This window comes from Nuphar pumila, chromosome 15, assembly GCF_984573655.1.
Source record: "Nuphar pumila chromosome 15, dmNupPumi1.hap1.1, whole genome shotgun sequence".
Lineage (NCBI taxonomy): Eukaryota > Viridiplantae > Streptophyta > Magnoliopsida > Nymphaeales > Nymphaeaceae > Nuphar > Nuphar pumila.
Window position 1 is genome coordinate 28,192,666 of NC_143263.1, and position 26,208 is coordinate 28,218,873.

Sequence of the window (26,208 nt, forward strand, 5' to 3'; positions counted from 1 at the left end):
GGAGATTTTACCCAAATCTGAACAGGATCTATGGTATTCGGATTTCGGATTTCGAGTGGAAGACATATGGACGAGCCTAGTTAGGTCTGGACTATAATCAGGAAAACAAGTATTCGGATTAGGTAAACAAGTATGGTGTCTAACTCAACTAATTTTACTTTTTCAAACAAGTATGGTGTCTAACTCAACTAATTCTACTTTTTCAACATAAGAAATAAATGGATCTTATGCATTTTCAGTGGATCCATTTCCACAGGGGCTCACATCATAATCGGATCCAGGATTCTCTCAACTGCACCATTTGAGTCTAGATATGAAACTAGACACTCATTTCAAAAGTCGAATGCAGTGGTGGATTAAGCATGACGGACCCATATACCCAACCTGTTTTTGTCCCTGCTTGTGCCCATAACTTGTGGCTTCTGTTTGGGAAGGGTTTCTTTCATTGTCAATTGTCATGACAGCGATTTGGTAATTCTAGTCATAGGGGTATTTTCGTCATTCACGGCCAACCTCTGGGTCTCGGTCGGGATCAAGTTGCCTAGAGACCAAGGGATGGTGAACTTGGCTGTAAGGATTAAACTAAGGATGTCAATGGATCCAAACCACGGGCAAGTCTGATCCATGTCCAAGTTGTATCAGCTCAAGGGTCTACTGAGTTAAAAACCTTTTTTTTAAATGATGAGGAACCCTTGCCCAGAACCGGATCACTTAGTGGCCCATCCCCTCTCGGCGCTAACTCCGGTGGGGTTACCGACACCCAAGCCCTAACGGAGCCCACCAGTTAAAGGCACTTGCACACTCCATAAGAGAAACTTGGGACAAAAGGGTCAGTAGCTTCTCCCCAGGCCCGCTGCTACTCGGGCAATCCGATTTGCCCTTGGCTTCATTGTGGATTAGCTATTACTGGGCCAGCCAGGTCTCAAGTCCAAGGAAACCCTAATCCAGTCAATCATGTGACTCTCAAAACTTGAACAACTAGGCTTGTCCTAGTAACATGGAGAAGGCGCTTAGACTGTCAATGGTTCAGATACCTGACCCGTCAGGTGCACCAGAATCCACCTATGATATAGTAGGCAGTCTAGTCTTGGGTATTGAAAATGAAGAACCGAACCCAAATGAACCTAACCCGGTTATGTATCCGGACCCAAACAGTTCTCCATATTTTAAATCTGAATTAACCCAAACCCAAACCAATTATGTACCTGGACCGATTATACACCCGAACCCAATCCAACCTGTACCTAAACCCGCTTCATACCTGATCCATAAGAAAGTTTCTAATTGTAAATATTATCTATATTCAATTAAAACAATTAAATATTTAAAGATGTTGATAAACTTAAAATTAATACATTGCATTTTAGTAATCTAAAGTTTAATTTATTTTTTAATATAGTTCATATTGCCCTTTTGTTGTAAAAATTGTCTGATTGAAGTGAATCTCAGAATAATAATAATACTCGAGAACTCATTGAATTTGATATATTTTGAATACGACATAACATTGTTTTTTTTTGTTACAACTTAAAATGTTTTGTTGGCGTGGATATATTCTTTTTATATTCATATTTTGACATTATTTAAAATAGTTATTAAGGTTCGATTTTGTTAGCATATAATCTTCTTAATAGACAATTGATTCAATTAATTTATATATTTTTTATTGGCGGGAAATTAGGTCTAAGATATTGAAAATATCAAGATCCGAACAAAAGCCTGAACCCGTTATGACCTGAACCATTAGTACCCGAATCTGTCAACCTATATGGGTCTACTTTTTTAAAAGATACCCAGACCTGAATCAAAACAGATCTACTAAAGACCCGACCCGATGTGTACCTGAACCTGTTAACCCATATGGGTCCACAGTTTCTAGCTGTACCCGAACCCGAATTAGATTGGATCAGGTTGGGATCTTACTTTTAGACCCGATTTATAATTGGGTCTGATAAGACCCGATCGGGTTACACCCTTAGCTATGTCAATGGGGATCAAGAAAATAAGCCCAAACATAACCCATATAATTTAAACAGTCCACAATATGCATTTTTGGAGGAAAAAAAAAACTTGGATAGTGTATGTTGGAGTTGGATGTCTGACAAAAAATCCTAGCAAAACCGATTCAGGTCAGCATGTTCAGATCCGGCCCATTGACAGTCCTGAAGACCCACTGATCACAAAGCAATTCGCTAAGCCATTCTAGATCCAATTACCAAAATAGTTGGACAGTGGATTTTCACGAGTCCGAACAGTCCGTATATCCGAACGGCCTATTTAAATCCATCTACATCTAAACCTGCACTTAATAAGGGCAAGTAACTGATCAGATCTGGGTTTAGCAAATGTTTTTCCTACCCACATCCGAGACCGAAGTCCCATTGCTAAGTAGAAAATTCCAGTCTGAACAACATCATGCTAGAGTTGACCACATTCGACCCATACCACAACTGAGCCCCAGTCAACCAAGTCTTCTCAAACCCTATGGATAGCCTGGTTGAGCCATCTCACAGGGCTCTATTCTTAATGGTCCCAGCCCATTAGGGGGTGTCAATGGATCGGGTATGATCCGATCCCAACCCATACCGGATCATATAGGGTCAGGGTTTGATTACAAAGCAGGGAGTCCGATTAACTATTCGTGTCGGACCCATGAGGTTGGATTATTAAATGGGTCGGGTATGGTTTATGAAGTTTTATACCAAACCTGTGTCCGACTCAAGTTCCTAATAACATCCACAAATTTTTCAATGTAAAAAACTTAAAAATTACTATTTTACTGGGTATGGACTGGGTCTGGTTTATGTAATTTTTATCGGATCCCGGTATGTTTTTTCTTATGAAAAATCCAGTCAGACTGAAACCGAATTTGATACCCACATTACTTACTCAGATCCGGGTTTGGACCCACCCATTTTATCAGGGGTCCCACCTGTGGACACCCCTGCAGCCCATGGAGGTAGGTTCTAAATGGATCGGGTTTGGAGGTAAGAATCCAAATGGATTGGGTTTGGTTGGGCCTCCAACCTGAATCCAACAGTCATTTTTTCGGGTATGGATCATCAAATACGATCTCAATGTGTATCAGGTTCAGATAGGTTCAGATTCAGACTTATTTGAATAGACTTTCTTTCTTTTGGATGCAAACTTGACTACGGATTAATTAGTTTTTGTCAGATCTATGCTTAAGATACGAATTAAATTTGATCCGTTGTGCTTGTTACACATAAAACACAAGCTTTAAACCTACTTTATTTTACCAAGTCGAGAATTACCTGTATGGTTTAGATTTGGATTCAAATCTGCTACAGATAATCTAGTCTGGATTCATATCCAAAATTGACTTCTAATTTAAATCACAGTCCCAAATATCAACGGTATTTAAAAAAAAAAAATGTTAAAGCTAAAGAAAAATGCGACATTTCAAAATATCTCAGGATTTTATCGTGATGTGAGACCATTTAAATTCTTCATTTTTCTTTATATATTACATATTTTTTAAAATTTATATTTGCACATATTTTCCTTAGATTGAGCCAAAACGCAAACTTTTTAATTCATCATGAGTCGAGAAGATCCAAAACCGATGCTCGTAACAATATACAAAACTAGAATTTCCATTCGAATAATGTAGGAACCGTCTTGTGTCCGGTATGTGTGCACCCCTACAAGTTAGGACCACATTGACAAACAAATAAAATGTCAAATAAATTAATAACAATTTCTTGTGAGAAATAAAAGTTTTCACATTTTTGTTCATTTTTATATGCAAAATATTGGAAAAATAAAAATATTTTAAAAAAATTAAAAGATGTGTAAAAAAGGAAGAGAAAATAAAAATATGTAAAACATATAAATGTCATTTAAAAATGCAAATGACATGATAAAATCACAAAATTTATAACGACCTTATAATATTTTGAACATATCATGATGATCTCTCCCTTTAAAATAGCCGATAAACTATCATGATTTTTTAAAATATACTCAAAATTGTCAGCGAAATTGTTCATACGGAGCATTAAGACTGCAATTTAGTCACAAGAATACTTCTCCGCTTGCATCCAGATCCCCCGAACGGCCGGCGGGGCCCACCTGGGCCCACAAAGAATCGAATGAGCATCTTGTGAATACAAATTGGTTTCACTCATCCCCTATGTCATCCCCACCTTCATACCATTGATGCAAGTTGTTTTGATATGATGAAATTGGACTCCATAGATATTATCTGCATCATTCATTTAGTAAAGATCAAGATTTAAATTGTTTTTTGGCTATTAAAAAATCAACTGTTGACAAAAATACAAAATTTATGATTTAAAAATTCATATTTTTTCGCCAAAAAAATACGATCCAAGATTCGATCATGCTGAATCCATCTATAAAATCAGATTTAATAAAAATAACTTGCATTCTAAGATTTTGAGAGGGGTGCGAAGATGGGGATGACATAGGTGATGAGTGAAACCGAACTATTCTTGTCAATAACAGGCTGAGCCAGAGCGATCAGGTTTTCAATACTAGATGCAGGGAACTCTGCCCTTCTCTCCGAGCCCCTCATCCCACGGTTTCCTCCACTAGCAACTCGCCACGTGGCAGAAAGTGAGGATATCTGTCACGAATATTCCCGTATGTGGCCCGTACGAAGGCTAGTGGATCTTTGTGGGGGAAACCACAAAGGGGCGAATATTCCATAGCATCATTCATGTTGCCCCCCCCACCAGTCATCCATCTAAAAAGATAAAGTTGCCCTAGGGCAAATCCCCCGTCTTTGGGGTTACTTGATGACTCATTGGTACCCTATAAATACCTGCTACATAGGACTCGAATCATACGTATTGTGTCTGTGTACTAATTTGGTGCCCATTCCTTTGGCCGGAAAACCACTCTTGGTCGTCGGAAAACCGCTCCAGATATAGTTGGTGTTTTTTTTTCGATGGAAGGAGTCGTGGTCGTGTTTGACTTCGACAAGACGATCATCGACGTCGACAGCGACAACTGGGTCGTGGATGGCTTGGGCCACACTGAGAGGTTCAATGAGCTGCTCCATACCATGCCGTGGAATTCTTTGATGGTTAGTTTAGTTTTCTTCGGTGAATTTTAGATGGTATCTTTCTTATATTTTCTTTTATTTGATGGTTAGTTTTTGTTTGGTGTTTAGAGATTTATAGTGCGTTTTCTTCGTGTTGGTCTAGCAATGGTGATATTGTGGTTTTGGTGCTTCATGGTAGGTTTTATAATCATTAATGAGTTGCTTCATGCCATAACACGGATTTCTTTGATCGTTTTTTTTTTTTGAGATTTTAAGTTTTCTCTCTTGTTCTAGCCATGATGGATTAATTTTATCTGGTTTTCGGAAATGGTACATTTTGATTGGTTTTTGAGATATTTTGTTGTTTTGGAGATGGTGGTTCAGTTTTATATGTGCTTAATTTCTGGAAATAGTGTATTCCCTGTACATGGTCCACTTGCACTATGTTGTTTCATCAACGGTTTTGTATTATTTTTTATGGTCCATTGAGAGATTCAGTGAGCTTCTTCATACCATACCATGTTTTTTTTTCTTTTTTTAGTTAGCGCTTTTTTATTCTAATGAGATGGTACGCTTCTCTCTCTTTTTTCTCCAATAGTGGTATTGTTTTTTTTGTATTTGTTTCAAATTGTATGTGGCTTACTCATGATGTTCTCTTCGGGGTTAAAATTATGGCCAAAACTAATGTTGTCAGAATCAAATCGAATTGGCCTGAATCGGTTAATTTGAATCGAATCCGCCCTTGATTGATCTTCTTGAGAATCACCTGAATTGGTTTTCTTTTTCGTTTTTAGTTTTCATGATATTTATTGGCTATTGTATTGTTTAGGCATTAAATGCAAGATAGATTTTCCTGAATTCTTTTATTTCTTTGTTTTATGAATTTCTAAAAATAAAATCTTTAAAAAGTCCAATTCAAAATGATTCTATTCAGGCTCATTCTCTGAATCGTTTCGGAAAAAACAATTTGGTTCATAAACCAATTCTGACAACATCGGTTAAAACCTCTCTTTTAGCCTTTTGTAGCTTGTAAATCCTTATTAAATTGTGTTCTTTGAGACAACTTCTCTTGATAGACGTGTCTATGTGATTGTGTCTAGCTTAAATGAACAATATATTTTTGCTGTATTGTCCCTCTGATAGTTTTATGGAGCCTACTCAATATGAGGTTACTTCAGCAACAATTCACTCCTAATTTCCTATAAAAAACTCTGCAAAGAACACGGCCGCTTACTTTATTGTATATCTTGTCTTCTACATAATAAAATAGTTGCTTTTCCTACACTACCAAAATATATTTTGTTTACTAATAATTATGTGTACTTTTCTTTCTAAATCTCCAGGACAAATTAATGGGGGAGATTCATGAACAGGGGAAGACAATTGAAGACATTGCTGCTTGCTTAAAAAGCGTTCCATTGCATCCCCAAATCATCTCTGCCATAAAATCAGCCTATTCTTTAGGGTATCTTACCTTATTTTATCTCAGCATACTTAAAGCTTCAAGCAGTCTGAAATCTATGGTCAAGATTAAACTGAAAAAAGAAAAGGACTAATGTAGGATAAATATAATTGCCTTAATTGGTAAGGCCCACAACATGGTTCAATCTATACCATTGGTCTCTCCCATGTAACATGATGTTTAGTTCAGTTTCTTTCTGTAAGAAGTCTTCTACTGTATTTGTTTGAAATACTAACTTTTGTCTTTGGTTTGTTTTTTCATGAAAATTTAGGTGTGATCTGCGAGTGGTTAGTGATGCGAATATGTTCTTCATTGAAACAATCCTAAAGCATCATGGACTGTTCGATTACTTCTCAGAGATTAACACTAATCCAGGTTATGTTGACGACAATGGACTGCTTAGGATCCTTCCTTATCATGATATCCACACTTCTGCTCATGGGTGTGCTCTCTGCCCTCCTAATATGTGCAAGGTACAAGATTAATACATATTCATAGGGCTTCTGATTTGCTAAATTTGATCAGTTTAAATGAAATTTCAAATCTATTTCAGGCAAGATTTTAGGTTATGTATACTGCTTTGCTTCTCACATGTTTTAGCCTTGGACTATGTTGATAACTTGCTTACTGAATTGAGTCACGGTGGTCTGTCTCTGGTTCTGAACTTTGATACCTGTGAACCAGGGCGTGATTATCGATCGAATCCGAGCCTCTGTCATGAAAGACTCGGCAGGAGTAAAAAGATTCATTTATCTTGGTGATGGTAGCGGTGATTACTGTCCGATCCTTAAGCTTAGCAATGGAGATAAGGTGATGCCAAGGATGGACTACCCTCTGTGGAACCTCATTCAGAAGAATCCCCTGCTTCTCAGAGCAGAGATTCATGCATGGTGCAATGCTGCTGAGCTTGAGAAAACACTATTCCAACTCATTAACACTAACTCGTCCCATTTGATCGTGGCAGACTGCAAATCTCAGTCTGCTCATCCCCCTCATCATGAAACTCTTGTTCTTCATCCCCTCTCTGTACCACAGTGAGAACTCCCCTGTCTTGCTCTGTCATGAAATTTGAGTCTCTTTTTTTTTTCTGACTCTCCAACCATCAAAAGCAAATGGATGGCGTTTGAAAGCTTGAGTTTGGAACGCATAAATGTCTACTTTTTATTATTAGTCATGGAATCCACCAAACAATGGTGTTTGCACATGTAATATTGATTATCATAGTATGAAATAAAATTTCAAGAGAGCAGTGTAATCGAAAAACGTAGATTTCCTTTTGTTGGTTGATGAATGAAGTGGCCTTGATTGCATGGTAAGGTGGGTACTACCTGCGTTGCTGAGGTCCTGCACAAGCAGGTTTCTGAATCTCATGGATGGTGGGTGCCACCTGGATTGGAACCAGTTAGGCTGTTCCCGAATTGATGATTTAGCTAAGCCTCTGTTTGGGAACTGGAAGTATGCCTTTGGGAAAGCAGTAGCCGCCAATTCCTGGATTTGACAGCTATGCCCATAGGAGGTGATAGTTACCAAAATCCAGTTTTTTTTAGTGCAAGTACAAAGAGATGGTCTCACCTCCTTTTCCAAATGCATAGACTACCTCCTCAACATCATTCTCCCAAACAGCAACCGTCAAGGTGGTTTGACTGAGTATTTACCAAATGCATAAACTCCCATCCCAGCTACATGTTTCCAAATAAATCTTAAATGCGAGTGGCAAAACAAAAAGTGCTGGTAAACAAGCTAAGCTTGAGGTGTTCAAGATTGGCTCTCATTTTTGTGGCAAGTTGAGCCATGCTCAAGCTTATGACTAGGGGTGGCAATCGGGTCGGGTTGGCGTGTCAGCATACCTCAACCCGAACCCGATCCGTTTATTAAACGGGTCGGCTGTGGCAAACACGAACCCGACCCGTTTAATAAATGGGTAACCCGACACGACCCGCCAACCCATTTAATAAATGGGTTGGGTCGGGTAAACGGGTTTTCAGGTTGGCGGGTTGGGTTGGCGGGTTGACGGATCGGGTTGGCAGGTAGGCAGGTTGGCGGGTTGGCATACCCCCAACCCGAACCCGACCTGTTTAATAAACGGGTTACGCGGGTCGACCCGTTTATTAAACGGGTTGGCTTAAGCACAACCCGAACCCGCCTAAGAGGCGGGTTGGCGGGTCGTGTCAGAAATTGCCACCCCTACTTATGACAAACCCTAGCTAAACAAGCTTAGTGTTTTTTTTTCGGATAATCCAAGGGAAACACCCACTTCCCCAACAGCACATTGGCTGACCTCCAGTTGATAAAACCCTTGAGGTCTCCCCTGCCGACCAGAAAGTACGCCCAATTTTGACCTTGTGGCAAGGGACATCACCCGTGGGTTTTGAACTTGTGACATCCCGTCAGCTTGGTGACATTCACAAGTTGCCCCTACCACATGAGCGAAGCCCTTGTGGGCTAAACAAGCTGAGTTTGAACTGGCTCATTTTATACAAAGTATAAGTTGGTTCAATACTGAAAGTACTAAGATTTGAACTCTAAACCTATTGAGTGGAGCAGGCCAAACACTTCAATTACTTGTTTTGTTTGTTTCGGGACTCGTAAAGAGCTCCTTCAGACTCACGAAATCGGCTCACAAGCCAAACATGAGCAGCAAGTGTTGGGCTCAGCATGTTTTCATGATTTTGACCTGAAACAAATAGGTCCTAAGGTAAGGCTGATGATGACATAAATGGTGCAAAAATAAATGGGACTACACTGTAGAGTTTCCTATCCTTTGCATCGCAGTGGGGCCCACACTTACCAATTGTTTGAAGGGTGGTTTCCATGGAGTACGTATAAGACAGTAATTGTGTAAACGCAATAAATCTAACGTGTATCCAAGTTAGTTTGCCCGAACTTGTAATTTTTCTACATCTTTTTATTGTTTCCTATGTCACAAAAGCAAGCATATGCCACACAAATAATACATGGATAGAAGGAAAAGTGGGATCATATTTGTGTATTTAAATTATTAAAACATGATATATGTTATCATAAGTGCGAAGATAATGGCAAACATCAATTATTTATTTTATAATTAAAATTGTCAGCAAGTGTCGATGCAAAATATTAAAAAAAGAAAAATGACTCTACTACCCTTGAGAATAATGATATTTCATATTTTGCATACCCACTCACTCATTTTCTACTAAATTTGTGGCCATTTCTAACAATTTTATCCTTTCACTAAAACATACAAGTGACTTTCACCGTCACCAATTTAACGAAACCTAGTTGCGATATAATAACAAAATTTAATTGCAATAGAATAGTGAAACTCAAATGGGAAACCTAATAGCCACATAACTAGCAAATCTTAGTTGTGATAGAATTGACGAAACACAATTGCGATAGAATAGTGAAACTCTAAAACCTAGTTGCCATAGCACTAACAAATCTTAGTTACGATTGAACTGGCAAAATACAATTGAGATAGAATAGTGAAACTCAGTTGCGAAGCCTAGTTATTATTAGGACTAGAAAATCTCATTTATGAAACCTAGTTATTATTAGGACTGGCAAATCTCAGTTGCGTTAAAACTGACGAAACATAATTGCGATAGAATAACAAAACTCAGTTATGAAACCAAGTTGCATAGGACTAGCAAATCTTAATTGTGATAGAACTAACAAAACTCAATTGCAATAGAATAGTAAAACTCAGTCACGGAATTTAGTTGCCATAGAAGTAGAGAATCTCAATTGCGATAGAACTAGCGAAACACAATAAAAAAGTAGCAACACTCAAAATTGAATTAGACATCACAAGAACACTTTCATACCAAGAAGAAGATGTTACAAAACACAATATAATAGAATTTTAGAAAAGATAAAGGAGCACAGTTTGGCTGGGTATTATGATGCTGCATTGGTTGGCCTCAAACTTTTGGTTAACTCTCATTTTCCTAAAAAAAGATACGATAATTTGATAACTATAAAGAAGAGTTTTAACTCATGGTTGAAAGATAACCGTGATAAACCTATCATCACATTTATTGTGCATACTCAACATATGTTGATGCTGATATTTATGGAAAGAAGGCAGCAAGCAAATGAAATGAGAGACATTGTTGTAGCGAGGGTATCAAATGATCATATCTCTTTTTAGAAACTATGATCGCAACTGAGTTGCACCATTCTATCACAGTTGAAATCTGCTAGTACTATGGCAACTAGGTTTCACAATTCTCTCAATTGAGTTTTGCTATTCTATTGCAATTGTGTTTCGTTATAGTTTTATCACAATCGAGATTCAATATTTTTGTGGCAACTAGGTTTCACAACTGAGTTTCGTTATTCTATCGCAATTGAGATTCGATAGTTCTATGACAACTAGGTTTCTCAACTGAGTTTCACTATTCTATTCCAGCTGGGTTTTGCAATTATGTTTCATCAATTTTATTGCAACTAAGATTTTCTAGTTTTGTGACAATTAGTTTTCACAATTGAATTTTCCTTATTCTATCGTATATTAGTAACACCAAAAGTCTCTTATGTTTTAGCAAAAGGGTAAAATCATCATAAATGACCATGAATTCAATAAAAACTGAGTAAGTGTGAATGCGAAGAATATTGTGATATTTTGTGAATACACCGTGAAATACCATTACTTTTAGTAGTATCGTCATTTTCTGAAAAACAATTAACCAAAAAAACAAGTTTTATTATCAAGAACTCTTTGGGCATGTTTGCAATGCTCCGTGATTCTTGGATTTTCTCAAGAACATTTGATTGTGAAGAACAATCATAACACTTTCGCAAGGGGATTTTTTTTGGGGGGATCAAAATCATGCATATAATATCTATAAATTTTTGAATAAATAAAAGAGAGGAATTTATTATTTTAACATGTTGAGTCAAAGTATATATATATATATATGTATATATATATATATATATATATATATATATATATATATATATAGAGAGAGAGAGAGAGAGAGAGAGAGAGAGAGAGAGAGAAAAGGAGTTAAGGAAAAACTTGTAATTTTTTGATTTATTTTAAATTTTTTAAAGATGGGATTGCATTAGTATCAAATTCTAAGAAGAACGGTCATGATTTCATAAAATTCAAAGTTATAACGCATTCAGAGCACTCCTGGCAAGTTTTGAGGGCATATTGATAATTTTATCGAATTTTAAGAACAAATATGACGTGGGGTCATAATTGTCCCAAACTCTGTTGATTAGATTCTGTCAAAACACATAAAACTCCTTTTTATTCAAAACTATACTTTTTAATATAGAATATGTCAAGAAGTAAAATAAAATTTTCACTAGGGACCTACTCAGAAAAGAAAACTAAGCAAAAATATAACTAAACTAACCTAGGTAACTAGACTAGAAACCTAACTAACCTAGTTAAAACCTAACTAAACCACCTCTCAAAACCATGGGGCAATCCATGGTTTTGAGCCCTTTGAATTTTCAAAGGAAGGGGCACCCTCCCCTTTGTCTTTCCAAGTGGCGAGTGATTCTTGCCACTTGGCCTCACTTCCATCACCTCTATCCCTATAAATACCCACACTCCTCCCTTTTCCCTCATTCTCAACTTATCTCTCCTCTCTCTTTTACTCCATTACTCTCTCCTCTATCCCTCTAGACACCCCCCCCCCCCTGGTGGTTAGCTCTCCTTTTTTGTGATTCTCCCTTAACCACCTCTCTTTTAGCCACCACCTCTTCTTCCTAGCTAGGCTAACCCAACTTTTTCCTTTCTAGCTACTAGGCTAACCCAACCCTTAGGTTTAGACCTATCCCTTGGTTTGAACTTAGCTTAGCCTACTTCCACCTTAGACCAAGCCCAGTTTGAGCCTAAGCCTTGATCTACCTAGTCCTTTGACCAAAACCCTATTAGGTTTAACTTGACTAGGCTCTACCTTTCTCCCCCCACCCCCAGCTAAGCTCTGCCCAAGTTAAGCTTAGCCAAACAAGGTTTGATTCTGCCTCAATGAAGTTACACCCTCAGAGGAAACACTGAAGTTATCAGAGGAAAATTCTCTTAGGTTATAAATTTTTTTGTTTCTATCATCGAGCTTCTAAAGGTAAGATCTTCTCTTGTCAAATGCTCATAAAATGTATAATGTTTGATATATGTAATTAGACTTATACAATTAATTCCTTAAAGTATTTTCTCTCTTATGATTTCTCAAAAATATTGATTTGTTATAGACTTTTCTTTTAAGAAAATATAGGTATTTTACAAATACTTTCCAAGACAAGTATGCTTCTCAAGAAAATAAATATTTTCAAAGAAAAATGAAGTATTTTTAAAAGATAAATACTTTCCAACACATTCACCTTGAAAAGAATAAATGACTTTTTCAAAAGAAAATATTTCACAAATATCTTATAGTTATAGAGGTTAATTCTCAAAGAAGAAGATATTTGGCGAATATCTCTTATAACTATCATTGATTCGCAAAAAGATTTTTACATAAGCTATATGGATATCCAATAATACTGAGTTAAGATTTGTGAAACCCTAAGAGTCGTAGTGACCTATATTTATAAAACATATAGTTGGCTCCAAGAATAGAGCCAAGGTTCAAGGAACCTTTGAGATTTAACCTAAATACTTGAAGTGTGTAAAAAATATAATAGTCGAGATCCACCTAAATAAATAAAGTGCTTAGAAGGGTCAAGAGTGCCAAAGCAACACTGAAAGATTAGATAATCATACACACCTAAAGTGACATCCATCTTCACAGGCACATGCTCGTATGGAACCACCTAGATCGGCAAAGTACTCAGAAAGGTCAAGAGTGCTAGAGCAACACTTGAAAAATAAGATAATTCATACACACATATAAAGTGGCATCCACCTTCACAGGCGCAGGCTCGTATATATATAGCTTTCACTGAATGGGGGAGAACATTTAACTGGGTCATAAAATATTGGTTACCCAATTGGGGTATGCGGGCCATCAGTGCCCTGGAATGCTCATCAGAGACCAACATAATAATAAAACACTTACTAAGAAATAAAAACTCTTTGATTCTCATTCAAATCTAGGCCTACTTTGAAGAGGGTAGGAGGTACAAACTTTGATGGATACTATTGTTAATATGCCTCTCGAGTGGTAACGACTCCACGTTCTTGGTCAACGGTAATATGAAAAATGATCTATCACAGATGAATTTCACACATATGCAGAAGGTTTGAGTGCATCCTTGTTTATAACTTAAAGTAAACTTTTTTTTCGGTTATTGAACCGCGTTCTGTAAAATTACAGAGTCAGCTAGTCATATGAGATATTAAAACGCATAGCATAATAAACCTCCATATGGTCTCAACTGACTCAAAGCTTCTCCTGTGCGTACTCACAGTGAGAGTTAAATATCAAAATATAAGTTTAATAAAATCACACTACTGTATACTTGTTATAACACAAGTCAAACTCTCTAGATTTATGAACCGTTAGTTGTAAATATTAAATGTTATGCTTTTACTTGGATTTGATAAGATACCTACCAGTCTGTCACAAATCTGACCTTATTATTATAAAATTTCAGGTGAGCAATGAACATGAGATGGCATGAAGCAAGGGCAACATTCATAACCAATAACTTCTACGATCCCAAGACCAACTTAGAATGTTTGTATTATTTTGAATCTTAAGCATTCTTGAAGTTATAAAACTATTTTTGAAACTCTGATATATATGAATGTGAAGTTTCGTTATGAAAATTTAAATATACTTTGATGTCTGAGAAGTATTTTTCCTCGACCTGCAACCCATCGGAATCGTTCGATCTAAACTTGAAGTCATAAAAACCTTGTTTTTCGCTGTTCAAAAGTTTGAAACAAAATTGTTAAATTTTTACACAAAAATCTCAGGTTAGGGATTTCAGGGTGTCAAACCACAGCAATGGAGGCCTCGACCCCTTGAACTGACCAGTTCGGTTCCACCACTTCCAGCCCAAACTGGACCCAAACCTGAAGAATTGGAAAGATGATGGATCCCTACATTGGACTCACTTTTTATTAGAGAAAACTGTCTGAAAGCATATGCAAATGGGGCCAACTTTATTTTCAGGTTCGTGTCTAGATCCAAATGATCAGGGTCCACCAACTCCAGATTCCTGTACTTTATAGCTGGGATTATGGACTAGTTTCCTGAATGAGTGAACAAATTTTTACTGGCCGGATTAGAAAATGGATCAAGATTGGGCTTGGCAGTTTCAATCCAATGTACATTTTGATCAAAATTGCCTTCATGGGCTTGGATCCAACTCATTTTCCATGAGTTGGAAACTGCACAAAAGTGGAATAACATATCCAACCCATATTTTGGAGGTCTGGCTCCATGCTTTCATGTCCTAAACCAGACTCAAATCCAAACATATTCAGGATCAAATCAACTCTTAATTTGGATCTGGCTGAGACACCAAACAAGAAGGAATGGATCCACCAGACCAATCTTAAACCGATCCGTTCGGTAAAGTCATGTGTTACTCAGAATTACTTCCCAGAAACCTACTTTCTAACTTTTTCATGGTTGCTATACTTCTTGGTCTCACAGGAGAACTCTGCTACTGTTTGCCACTGAGAATGGACAAGTACCGTTGGATCTCAGATCTGAATCCAATACATTATTTTCTGCACGTGATCTGGAAAACCGGACCAACAATTTCTGACAGATCTAAATTCAGATCCGGATTAAATCCAACCCTTTGTGCTATTCATATGCAAACCCGCATGTATGTAACCCTTTTTGTTGGACGTATTAGCAACAATTTGGACATGGATTCAACTTTATTTCACTGAGCCTATTGGGATCCATATCCTCATTAAGATTTGGTGCTTACAATTTAGATTCAAATTTGGACTATCCATGATCCAGCCGAATACGCCCCTATTTCCAGCATTTGCCTCTGTGGCCTTTTTGCAGGTGTGAAAATAGCGGATCATGTTCTAATCCAAATATAGCGGATCCTTATCAGGATCTAGATGCGAGGTAGATTGCTAGAACTTGATTCAGATCTGGATTCAACATTTTTGTGTGTGGTAATACTGGATAAATGCAAGGCATTTGGACATGAGAATTAGAAAATGGTTATAACACAATTAAGATTCATGCCCAAAACTAATACAAAGCATTATTCTGGATGTGATCCAAGACCAAACAGATCTAACTGGACAAGTCAAAACCTGATCCAAATGATAAAAAGGGTCATTTAAAATTCAATTCAGAGAAAATATGCCGGAGCAGGATTGAAAGTTCGACCAGATCCAATCATTTAGCCCTATGTAGTGCTGTCAACAGGTCAGGTATTCAACCCATCACGGTGAACCCAAACCCCCCAAATAACTAGCTGTCAGATTCAGGTTTTGTCGGATAAAAAAAAATATCTCAAACTTGGATCTATAGAATTTAAGAAGCTTATTTTCACTCCAGATACATATAAAATTCTCGGTTCAAACCAGCCGGGTTGGATATCCGACAAAAGTCATAACTCAAATCCAACTTGCATATTATTCGGATCGAGTTCAGGTTGGGATCAGCATCTTTTATGCCCATATCTATATAATTTAAGAAGTTTATTTTCACTATAAATACTGTAAAATTCTCGGGTCGGGTCGGGTCGGGTTGGATACCTGACAAAAATTATAACTCAAACCTGACTCGCATCCTACTCGGGTCGAGTTCATATAGCGTATCGACCAGAATAATATTTGGGATCCGCATCTTTTATGCCCATACCCGGGTATTCACATGGACCTTTTGACTGCCGGCTAGAACCTTCTGGTCTTTTCCGGCAAGCCCAGTAACTTTAAGCGTGCGAAAATTTGTTACCACATTCACACGTGTGAGGAGACGTCGGCGAACTCGTCATGGCTCAGCAGCAACGTTTAAAAGCTTCGCGTGCTGGCGTTGCGTGAAGCTGCCCATTATTCAAGTCACCCACGATTCCCCGATCCATTGCAATAGTACCTTCACTCGGATCCGACTCTAGGTAATGATGCTGGGTCTGGATTCAAATCTGAACCTGGTCTAGAAAAATTCACACCTGGGACTAGTGGAATTAATACAAACCATATCCAATCCACACCTGGTAAAATAATAGGGATTTTTTCAGATACCCCTCTGGCATATAAACTAAATTTGGGTTTTTCCTGGGTTAAGCTAACTCATGCTGTAAAATTACCATTTTACCCTTATAACTAGGGAAATAAAAATGTATAAGGCTGTCAAATGAATGTATTTTAGCAAAAAAATTATTTCCTACAATGATACTTGAACCGTTAACCTCTCTAACATAAACCACAACTCTAGCCACTTATTATTTAAAAAAAAAAAGGTATATATTTAAATTGTGATATGCCAATCAACCTAACAATTACTTGACCCACTAAAATCTGATCATACTGATAGTAACTATGTGAGTTAGGTTTTTTATAATATTTAAAAATCATTGGTTTATAATTTAAAAAATAGTCAATGCTTAATAACCATATTTTTTTTTTATAAAAAACCTGATGTATGTGCCATTTTCTAGCAAATCAACTATGCCCAACACATTTGCAAAGTCAGATTTGCAAAAAGCAACCTAAAACCGCTATTTACCGGTAATATGCTTGCAATATGCTAAAAAAGTGTTAGACAACTACCACTTTTTCCAAAACTATATAGGCTCAAAATTAAGTGGATTAAGTTGTCTCATCTAAATGAAAACCTTAAAACTCACATAGTTACTATCATAGCAGTAACTAATTGATCTTGATTCTTGAATTAGTAAAACTTTTGTTAACTATATATAACTACAATAACTTTTGGGTCAAATGAAAATGCATTTAGTTTGTGTTCAGAGTATTTATCAGATCAACTATTGAGGAACCAAACAGACTAAATTGTGTTATAGTGGGTTAAACAATTGTTGGGTTGATTGGCTTATCACAATTTAAATATATAATTTTTTTAGAAAATAATTAACAACAAACTTTATGGTAAAGTGGTTAGAGTTGTGGTTTATGTTAGAGAGGTCAACAATTCAATTATTATTGCAGTCAATAATTTTTTTGCTAAATACATTCAGCCAGCTCTATTTATTTTATTTTTATTTTCTTAGTTAAGGGGTAAAATGATAACTTCATAACATAAGTTAGGTTAACCCAAGAACAACCCAATGTTAGTTTATGTTAGGGTCATTTGATTAACTCAAGTAAAAACTTTGGTGGGCATTTGCAAAATTTGTAACGTTTGGTGTGCAGATGAGTTATAACTAAATGTTGGGGTATTTAAAAAATTTCCAAAATAATATTTCTTTTATGTTTAGTACGTTGACAAATTGTGGATCTTAATTGAAACTCAGGTCGTGCTTAGGTCCAATTTCAATGGATTCACATAAAAAGTGATGGGCGGTGGGAAAAACCATTGTTATCAATATTGATGTCTATTGGTCTATACATATGTATCGATATGATACAGACCTGAATCGGCTATTTTTTAATAAATATAAAAAATACTCAAATTTAATTTTTTAATATTATTTTAATTTCTTTAACACGTATCACATTTCAATTGACACATAATATTTTTAATTATTTTTTGGCCGATACATAATGATTCACTTGAGTATGATACATGTAATATTTTTTAATTATATTGACAACATTGGAAAAAACTGTAGCTCATTTGTGCCAGCATGACACTTTTTCACGATGATGATTTGATGTTTGTTTCATTCATGGTGGGAAGGGATTACATTAGGATTGCTAGCCCAACACCTTTTCAAGCAAGTTGCACCAAAGAAATGAAGCATGAGTATAATTTGCCATAAATTAGATGCCTTATAGTTATTTGGAGAAATTTTCCTATGAAAAAAAATATTAGTGCTATATAAATTTTTTATGATGTTCTTCATCAAAGTGGGTAATCTTTGGGTAGGGTCACTAACACTCAATGCCGTATGAAACCATCCATTGAAAGGCACCCCCACACCCGATGGAAGTCAAAGCTGACAAGAAGATGTCAATACCTTCTCCTCAAATTGAATTAAGATAAGGCCATTTCTAAAATGAGTTTAAAACACATATGAGGATATCAATCGTGGATTTTTCTCTTCAATGACTACCACATGTTTTCACCTTTTTTGCGTTAACAATGTTACACCGTTAACATAATTCAAAGTTAAAAAATAACCTTAGCCTCAAAAGATTATGTTAGAATTCGAACTCCCACAAAGAATGATCTTATGGATTTCAGCAAGTTGGGTGTGAGGCACGACTCCAAAAAAAGGTGCGCACCATGAGCATGAGCAGGAAGGGCATGCATTGTTGGGGGAGAGAGAAAGTTGTCAACGACAAAGGAGGGAGAAAAGGTGTTTCTTCCAAGTCGATGACGGGCAAAAGAGAAATATGTTTGCTCAGAGAACAAGAATAATAACCAAGAATGAAGAGTAGAAAAATCTCTAAATAAACTTCATTAAAAGTAAACTAAGCAGGATGCATGTAAGATCCATAAATTTTCAGTAAACTTTTGAATAAAATATGAAGTATTTTAAAGTAAATTTCATCGTATTGACTTGAATTGTGAAACAAAAGAATTTCACAGAGCCAATTATATTTAGGACATGTATACTCAGAGATATATGCTAAAAATGTTTCGGGAGTCATATCGCTCTCATTTGGCAAAATGAGAGAATTATACAGAGAAAATTTGCTTTATCTTGTCGAAACGAAGAGAATGACATAATCATTTTTATTTGAAAAAAATATCGGTGAAACGACGAAAATATGCCAATCTCACAAAATAATGACGGGCCCTACAAAAATATCTCATGGATTTCACATAAATATCTCATAAATATCTAGGTGGGCCCCATAAGGAACATGTTTTTCCTTATCCAGAAGGAGTAGAAAAAAATATAAAAAAATTATATTTATCCTTGGGGTGGGGCCCACATCTAAATCCCCCATAAATAGGACCCCCTCTTCCTCTAGAAAATCGCCACAATCTCTCTCTAGATTTATCTCTCCTCTTTCTAGTTTTGCTCTCTCTATAGAAAATGACTCTCTCTAGAAAAGATCCCTCTGTAGAAGAGCTCTTTTTAGAAAAGAGCTCTCTTTAGATTTTTCTGCGTTTCTTCACACTGACGGATTCTACACAAGATGCTCTTGGTTGTGATCATACCAAATGTAAGGACATGCCGACCATGATCTAGGAGCGCCTCTAGGCTTGCACTAAGTTACCTCTACCAGATTTTTGGTAGGTTTGCACTAAGTTCCCTATTTTAAGGTATATTTGTTGAAATAACTTTCATGTACAGTGAGATTTTCCTTACCATATACCTTTCTAAACAATATCAGGTCCTAGTCCTTGGTTCACACCCTCTAGGCCATCGCATGCTTGCTTCAGTGTTCGCCAGCATATTCTTGCGACTACTTCTTGATATTTATGAATTACGTACCATAGGGTCCTATTCCTTGGTTCATGCCCTCTAGGCCATTGCAAGTTTGCTTCGTGGTCATGTGCATATCCTTGCAATTACTTTCTTATTTAAGATATATATATATATATATATATATATATATATATATTCTTTTATGCAAGTTATTTAGCCTGATACATGGTTTCATGCGTCGACCTAGCTTTATGTACTTTATTTTGCCATCACGATATTATGTACAAAGGCTCCTACTTTTAATAAATATAACTGCACTATAATAAGAGTACAAATGGTGACTGATCCCTATTGCTCAAAGCGATTTAAAAGTATTGTCGTATTCAAAATATGGTTTGGTGAAGAAATCTTTATTAGAAAGGTTTCAAATTTGTGCAAAATCACATTTACGTAAACATCTAAGTCACTAGTATAAGGCCTAGGTTTCTGATAAACCATGGGAGACACAATGTACACATATAAGTGCACATCTATAGAAAAATGAAGGTAACATTTTTCCTGTTAAAATAGAGTAGATGCTGCCAAAATTTTCGACAAGATGCTCTCCGAGCTAAAAAGAACATAGCATTTTTTCTGTTAAACAGGGAAGATGTTGTCAAAATTTTTGACAAATAATTATTTGAGTCTCAAATGACATGTTTGTGCCTTGAACAAGCATAGTGTTTTCCCCATTAAATAGGAAAGATGCTGTAAAAAATTATGGCAAAATAATCACCTAAGCTAGTATGGATGACATGATGATGCCATCATTGTTGGAACCCTTCCAGGATGACTCATTTTATTTTCTCCTTCAAAGGCATCATACTCGTAAGGGCCATTGTGCCAAAGTAATTATTGTGCCTTGTTAAGTTGATGCTCGTTGTGGCTAAATACATCCGAGCAGTTGATCAAAAGTAATTCATGATTATGCATGTCTTTGTAAACTACTGTTACATGAATAATACTCATAATTGCCGTTGTGCTAGAGTTGGTTATTCACCTGCAAGGGGTGAAATACTCGTGAAGGATGTAGGCACCAAGAGCGATGTCTGCATGCATATAAACAAACATAATGATAGTCCATGTCTACACAAGAACCGGCCCATGCTTCAAAAAACTGGCTGCGATTGGGTTCATATTTTTCTTTATGCATAATATATTGGTCGCCAATGTAGTACTTGATGTTATAATAATAAAGATTACGTCATCGAAACTTTTCAGGACTTACACTCATCGAGAAAGACAATGATGGTACCACTTCGAGTGATATACTTATTAACCAAAGAGTTCATACAGTCTTCCAGTCACTCGAAAGTTTGGAGATCAGGTTATCCCTAAGACCTAGGGGTTGACCCTACTACTGCAATAGTCTCATGCATCCAAACTAGCCTGGTAGGGGTTATCCCAAACAAAATCTGTCACCCCACAATGGACATGGTCATTCAGGCGTCTGGGCACAAAAATACATAGCATACGAAACACTCAGATGACTTCATTTGATGCCGAAGTAAGGTTATTCCGCGTACTTGAGGGGTGAACTTATAATTATCAAAATAATGCATTAGTCATAGGTACTCTAATGAATGAATGAATGAATGCACGTTAGTATTACTCATGCATCACCTTATGTAAGGTACTGATCTCAATACACTGTTGGACCAATTGGGTGAAGGACCCAAATTGTATCCTTATGGTTAAGCTAGGCTTGAGGAGCTTCACGGAATACCTATACGCTAAGTCATGGAGATTTGAGCTACAACGTTTTCAACTACGGCCTTGAAGTGACCCTTTATGTCTTCAACATATTATACTTGTTAAAATTTAAATATTTTTCTACTAGAACATGAATAGTTCTGACCCCATTTTATAGGGGATACAGGTACTGAACCTATGGTGTGAGATAAAGAGTAAGGAGGCATTAGGATCCAGTGTTTCTCTAAACTTTGTTAGACATTTTGTTTACAAACCCTGTTTATCTTATACTGCTTTACTAAGCAGTACTGTTTGTAATAAATAACTCGTTTTGGTTTGTTTAAATGAATTATTTTAGTGGACAATGACTGATTATCCATATACCTATGACCCACTTGACATCTTCTAAAATTGATGATTAACTATCGTCTATTTTTACTACTAAGGTCTTTTCTAAATTTTGCTGTAAAGAAAAAAAATAATCCATGAAATTTGGACAAAGTATTGTTTTGAAAATCTGAGGCTTTACATTGCATCTATTTATAGATTTATAAGAAGGAAAAAGAGTAAAAATATACACAATTCTTACCCTAGAGAGGACTCTAGGGGAGTCCCACTAGAGTCCCAGTCTCTTAGCTTGGGTAGGACTCCCAGCTAGGTGGGTTTCTCTAGGAGTCTTGAGACAAAGGGAAACTCCCTCTATGCAGTCCAAGCTAGACAAGTCTCCAACTCGGTAGGTCCTAAATGGGGTGAATATGGCTGGTCAGATCCGATAGGAAAGGACCCATAACAAGCTACTACTATCCGATAGTTGAATCTGTCATGCAAAGTTGTGAATGGCTTGGGCCCTTGATGTATAGGCCAGGATAGTTTGACCGGTCGACACAGTTTTTCAGAAGTAATACTTTGATACCATTGTTAGAATCTAAACTCTCATGAAGAATGATCTTATAAATTTGGCGAGCTGGACGTGAGACACAACTCTAGAGAGAGGCATACACCACAAGCAGGAGGGGCATGCAACGTTGAGAGAGAGAGAGAGAGTCATCTCTCCTTATCGACTATACAGGGAAGCACAAGGTGGATGGAGGGTTGATAGAAAGAGAGAGAAAAAGTGTTCCCTCTAAATCAATGACAGGCATGAAAGAGGTGCGAGAGAGAAATACATTTTCTTAGAGAACAAAAACAAGAACCAAGAACAAAGCTTAGAAAAACCTATGAATAACTTCATTAAAAATAAACTAAGCAAGTATGTTTATTTATAGATTTAGAAGATGATAAAATGATAGAAATATACATAGTTCTCACCCTAGAGAGGACTCTAAGGGGTATCCCACCATAGTCCCAACCTATGTAGGACTCAAGGCTAGACGAGTCTCTCTAGGAGTCTTGGGACAAAGGGAAACTCCCTCTGCACAGTCTAAGCTAGACGAGATTCTAGCTCGACGAGTCTTGGCCGAAGAGAATCTGGCTGGTTAGACCCGATAGGAAAGAATCCATAACAAATAAGGCGGTTTGTTTTAGGGTTTCTCATCTTTCTCTCTCTATTGTCTCATACCAACAATATGAGAGAGAGTCCATCGCCGATTTGTTTTGGGGTTTCTCATCTCATCTCTCTCTTTCTTGCCATTATCGGAGACCATCATTGCTCCATGTGAGAGAGAGACCATCACTCTCTCTCAACTTCTTCCTATTCTCGATCAATCTCAAAATTTAGGGTTTGTTCAAAGCTTTGATTATATCGGTTTGGTTCTAAAAATTTTCAGGTTTTGAGGATCGATCATGGTGTTTCGATCGTGTTACAGACTAATATCTAGGATACACATTAGATCTAGACCTTAATATCCAATCTCCATCTCATCCAGATAAGTAGATGCATCTAAGTCAAGGCGAGGCCTAAGAGGGTGATCTGGTAGCTGAGATGGCCACTCTTCATGCGAAAAAGTCAAGGGACACATGTCCCAACTAGCTTAAAGGAGAGGAAGGCAAGTATGTCCCACAAGAGTGGTGCATCTTTTTAGAAGAAGAAGACCAAAGGGAAAAGGAATGTAAGGGGGTCTCCCCATACTTTCCTAAAAAGAGGGTGAGACGACCCCTCCTCTCTCCTACTTTCTGTTTTGTGCACTTTGGGTTTAGCAAGATATTGTTTCTATTTTATTAAATTGTGTTTTTAGTATTTTAGTTAGAGTAACTCGGGCCCGGTTAGGGAGAAACCTCAATCAAGTTAACTGACCCCTTCTTTGTCTAGTCTTAACTATCAGTTAGAACATAATTTTGGCATTTAGCGAGTGTATGGGGATTTTTGGTTAGATTTTCTATTTTGGATTGGAGCTTGACCCAACCCAAGACATTCACTATATAAGGTGATATGAGAACCCTTTGAAAAGTTTATATAATTAGAATAATTGGTCTTTATCTCACTCATAGTCATCTGACTCTTCTCTCTTCTTCTGCTTCTCTCTCTCTGATCCACTTCTAGACCAGACCCCAAGGCTGATCATTCATCTTCTTCGGAGCACCCCTGCTCATCCGATGCACTCGGGCCATGCGATCTTACTTCTTTGTCGAGCCTTGGGCATTGCAGATCCTGAGCCTCAGATCATGGGAGACCCTGTCCCAGCCTGCCGTGAGTACATATCCCCCACAACCTGATCTCAACCTTTACCATGATCGTATATATTTTATAGAGCCTAAATCTTGAAATCGACCTCTATCATTGAACTGGCCTACCCAAATCACCTGAATTGATAACCCCTGTGTATCAACAGCTCAGCTCCCTATCCTAGACCTTCTCTTATATTTCTAGACCTCCCTAGGATCTCGATAATTAGTCCTACACATTTTTAACCTTGTTCTGCACCCAAACCACACCCTCTCACTTGGCTGATTTACCTAGTTTGACCTATACCTCATAAACTATCACCACGAGGAACCTTCAACCACTTCCCCCATCGTATCAACCAGGGTTCAGACTCTAGTGCACGTGCTCCATGGTCCAAAGGCTGAAGAATAGCAATTTTGATCCATTAGAGTCCACCGAGCTTCTGTTAAAGTACCCATCGATAGCGGACCCAGATCTTCCTCAAATCATCTCTCGGCTCCAATACCGGTGTGACCAGTACCAAAATAAATTTTTTTGAGGGTACAATAGATCATAGGGCAAACTTCTCTAGATCAATTTATCGCTTTCGATCTAGAAACCCTAATTTGTTCCTGTTGATGAGAAGAGGGGATAAGAGATTCTTGCGAAACCCCTAATTTTTTACTATCGGCCTCTCTGGACGTCACGATTGTTGATGTTGTGAGGCTTCTTTTTTTAAAGATTGATTGACCGATACAACAAAAAAGAGAAAAATCATTTTCCCTCTCTCTCCCTAATTCCTTTGACCCAAGCATTTTCTCCAAGAATGTGTACATTTGATACATGCACATTTTGGTTTCTAACTTGTCACACCAGCCGATTAATGTTCAGAAAATAAGCCCTAGAACATCAACATTTGGGACACTGAATCCAAAAAGGCTGGTCACAGAAAATTAGGCGTTTTGCGAGAATTCTTAATCCCCACTTCTCGGGAACAAATTAGGGTTTCGAGATAGAAAGGGAAAAACCGACCCGGAGAAGTTTTCCCTGAAACATCACGATCGATCCCTAAAACCTGAAAAATTTTCATCACCGAATCGACGGAATCAGGGCCTTAAACAAACCTTAAATTTCGAGATTGATCGAGAAGGAGAAGAAGCTGTGTGTGTGAGAGAGAGAGAAACCCAAAACAAACCGCTTCTTCTTCCGTGGCTGAGACTATTTTTAATATATATTTTTTAAAAACTTTGAATTGCGGTAATGGCATAACACCGTTAACCCAAAAAAGATGAAAACACGTGGCAGGCATCGAATAGAAAAATCAACGGTTGATATCTTCCGATGAGTTTTAAACTCATTTTAGGAATGACCTGATCTGAATCCCCTCAAACCGGTTACCACTAGTACCATATCTCCGATGGCAATGATTAAAAACCATAGTAACAAATATTGGCCACAAATTGTATGCGCCGCTTGCATCAATACCCGGACCACATGTATATCAGATGCAAACCCTGATAGATTTGGGTATTAGTGAGATCATACCCGGACCCATGTATCTACACCATATGTTTTTTTTAAATATAAAAACCTATTATATTCATCTCTCTCTCATGCAAGCACATGAATGTCAACAAAATTTTCAGTTAAGGTAAAATCTTGTGGTAAACAAGATTGTCATTGAATTTTTTTTTAAGGAAAATACGTACAAACATAAGAAAAATAGCAAGCAAAAAAGTTTAATATCATGATACCTAAAATGCATGATATTTTGAAATACAAGTACTTTGAAAATGTTATTGATTTAATATATAACAATAAAAATCATGTCATTTTCAAAATATTACCAATAATCCTAATTTCAAAATATACCCATGTCCAAGCCCGGGTTGGGGTACAGACATTATGAATCATATCTGTCTGCGCCTATCATGTTGGACTGATGATTCGTCAGTCAAGCAGCGGCATTTTAGTAATTTGTGCCGACAAATTGGAGCCTTTTAGAGGACGCGAAGCTCCATACAACTCTCT

The 26,208-nt window shown here is 37.1% G+C and overlaps 1 protein-coding gene across 1 annotated transcript; it reads left to right on the forward strand.

Moving 5' to 3' along the window:
• The first annotated feature begins 4,741 nt into the window (after positions 1-4,741).
• LOC149814938 (thiamine phosphate phosphatase-like protein) lies at positions 4,742-7,757 on the forward strand. The gene is made up of 4 exons (XM_089988655.1): positions 4,742-5,074; positions 6,376-6,497; positions 6,766-6,967; positions 7,179-7,757. The coding sequence occupies exons 1-4, from the start codon at positions 4,937-4,939 to the stop codon at positions 7,530-7,532; spliced, it is 816 nt and encodes a 271-aa protein (XP_089844781.1). The 5' UTR covers positions 4,742-4,936; the 3' UTR covers positions 7,533-7,757.
• The last annotated feature ends 18,451 nt before the right edge of the window (positions 7,758-26,208 follow it).

Excerpts from the sequence above, each read along its gene's own strand:
- LOC149814938 (XM_089988655.1), top strand. The coding sequence starts at position 4,937 with ATGGAAGGAGTCGTGGTCGTGTTTGACTTCGACAAGACGATCATCGAC. Across the intron at positions 6,498-6,765 it reads AAATCAGCCTATTCTTTAGG|GTGTGATCTGCGAGTGGTTA; the intron begins GTATCTTACCTT and ends ATGAAAATTTAG. Across the intron at positions 6,968-7,178 it reads GCCCTCCTAATATGTGCAAG|GGCGTGATTATCGATCGAAT; the intron begins GTACAAGATTAA and ends CCTGTGAACCAG.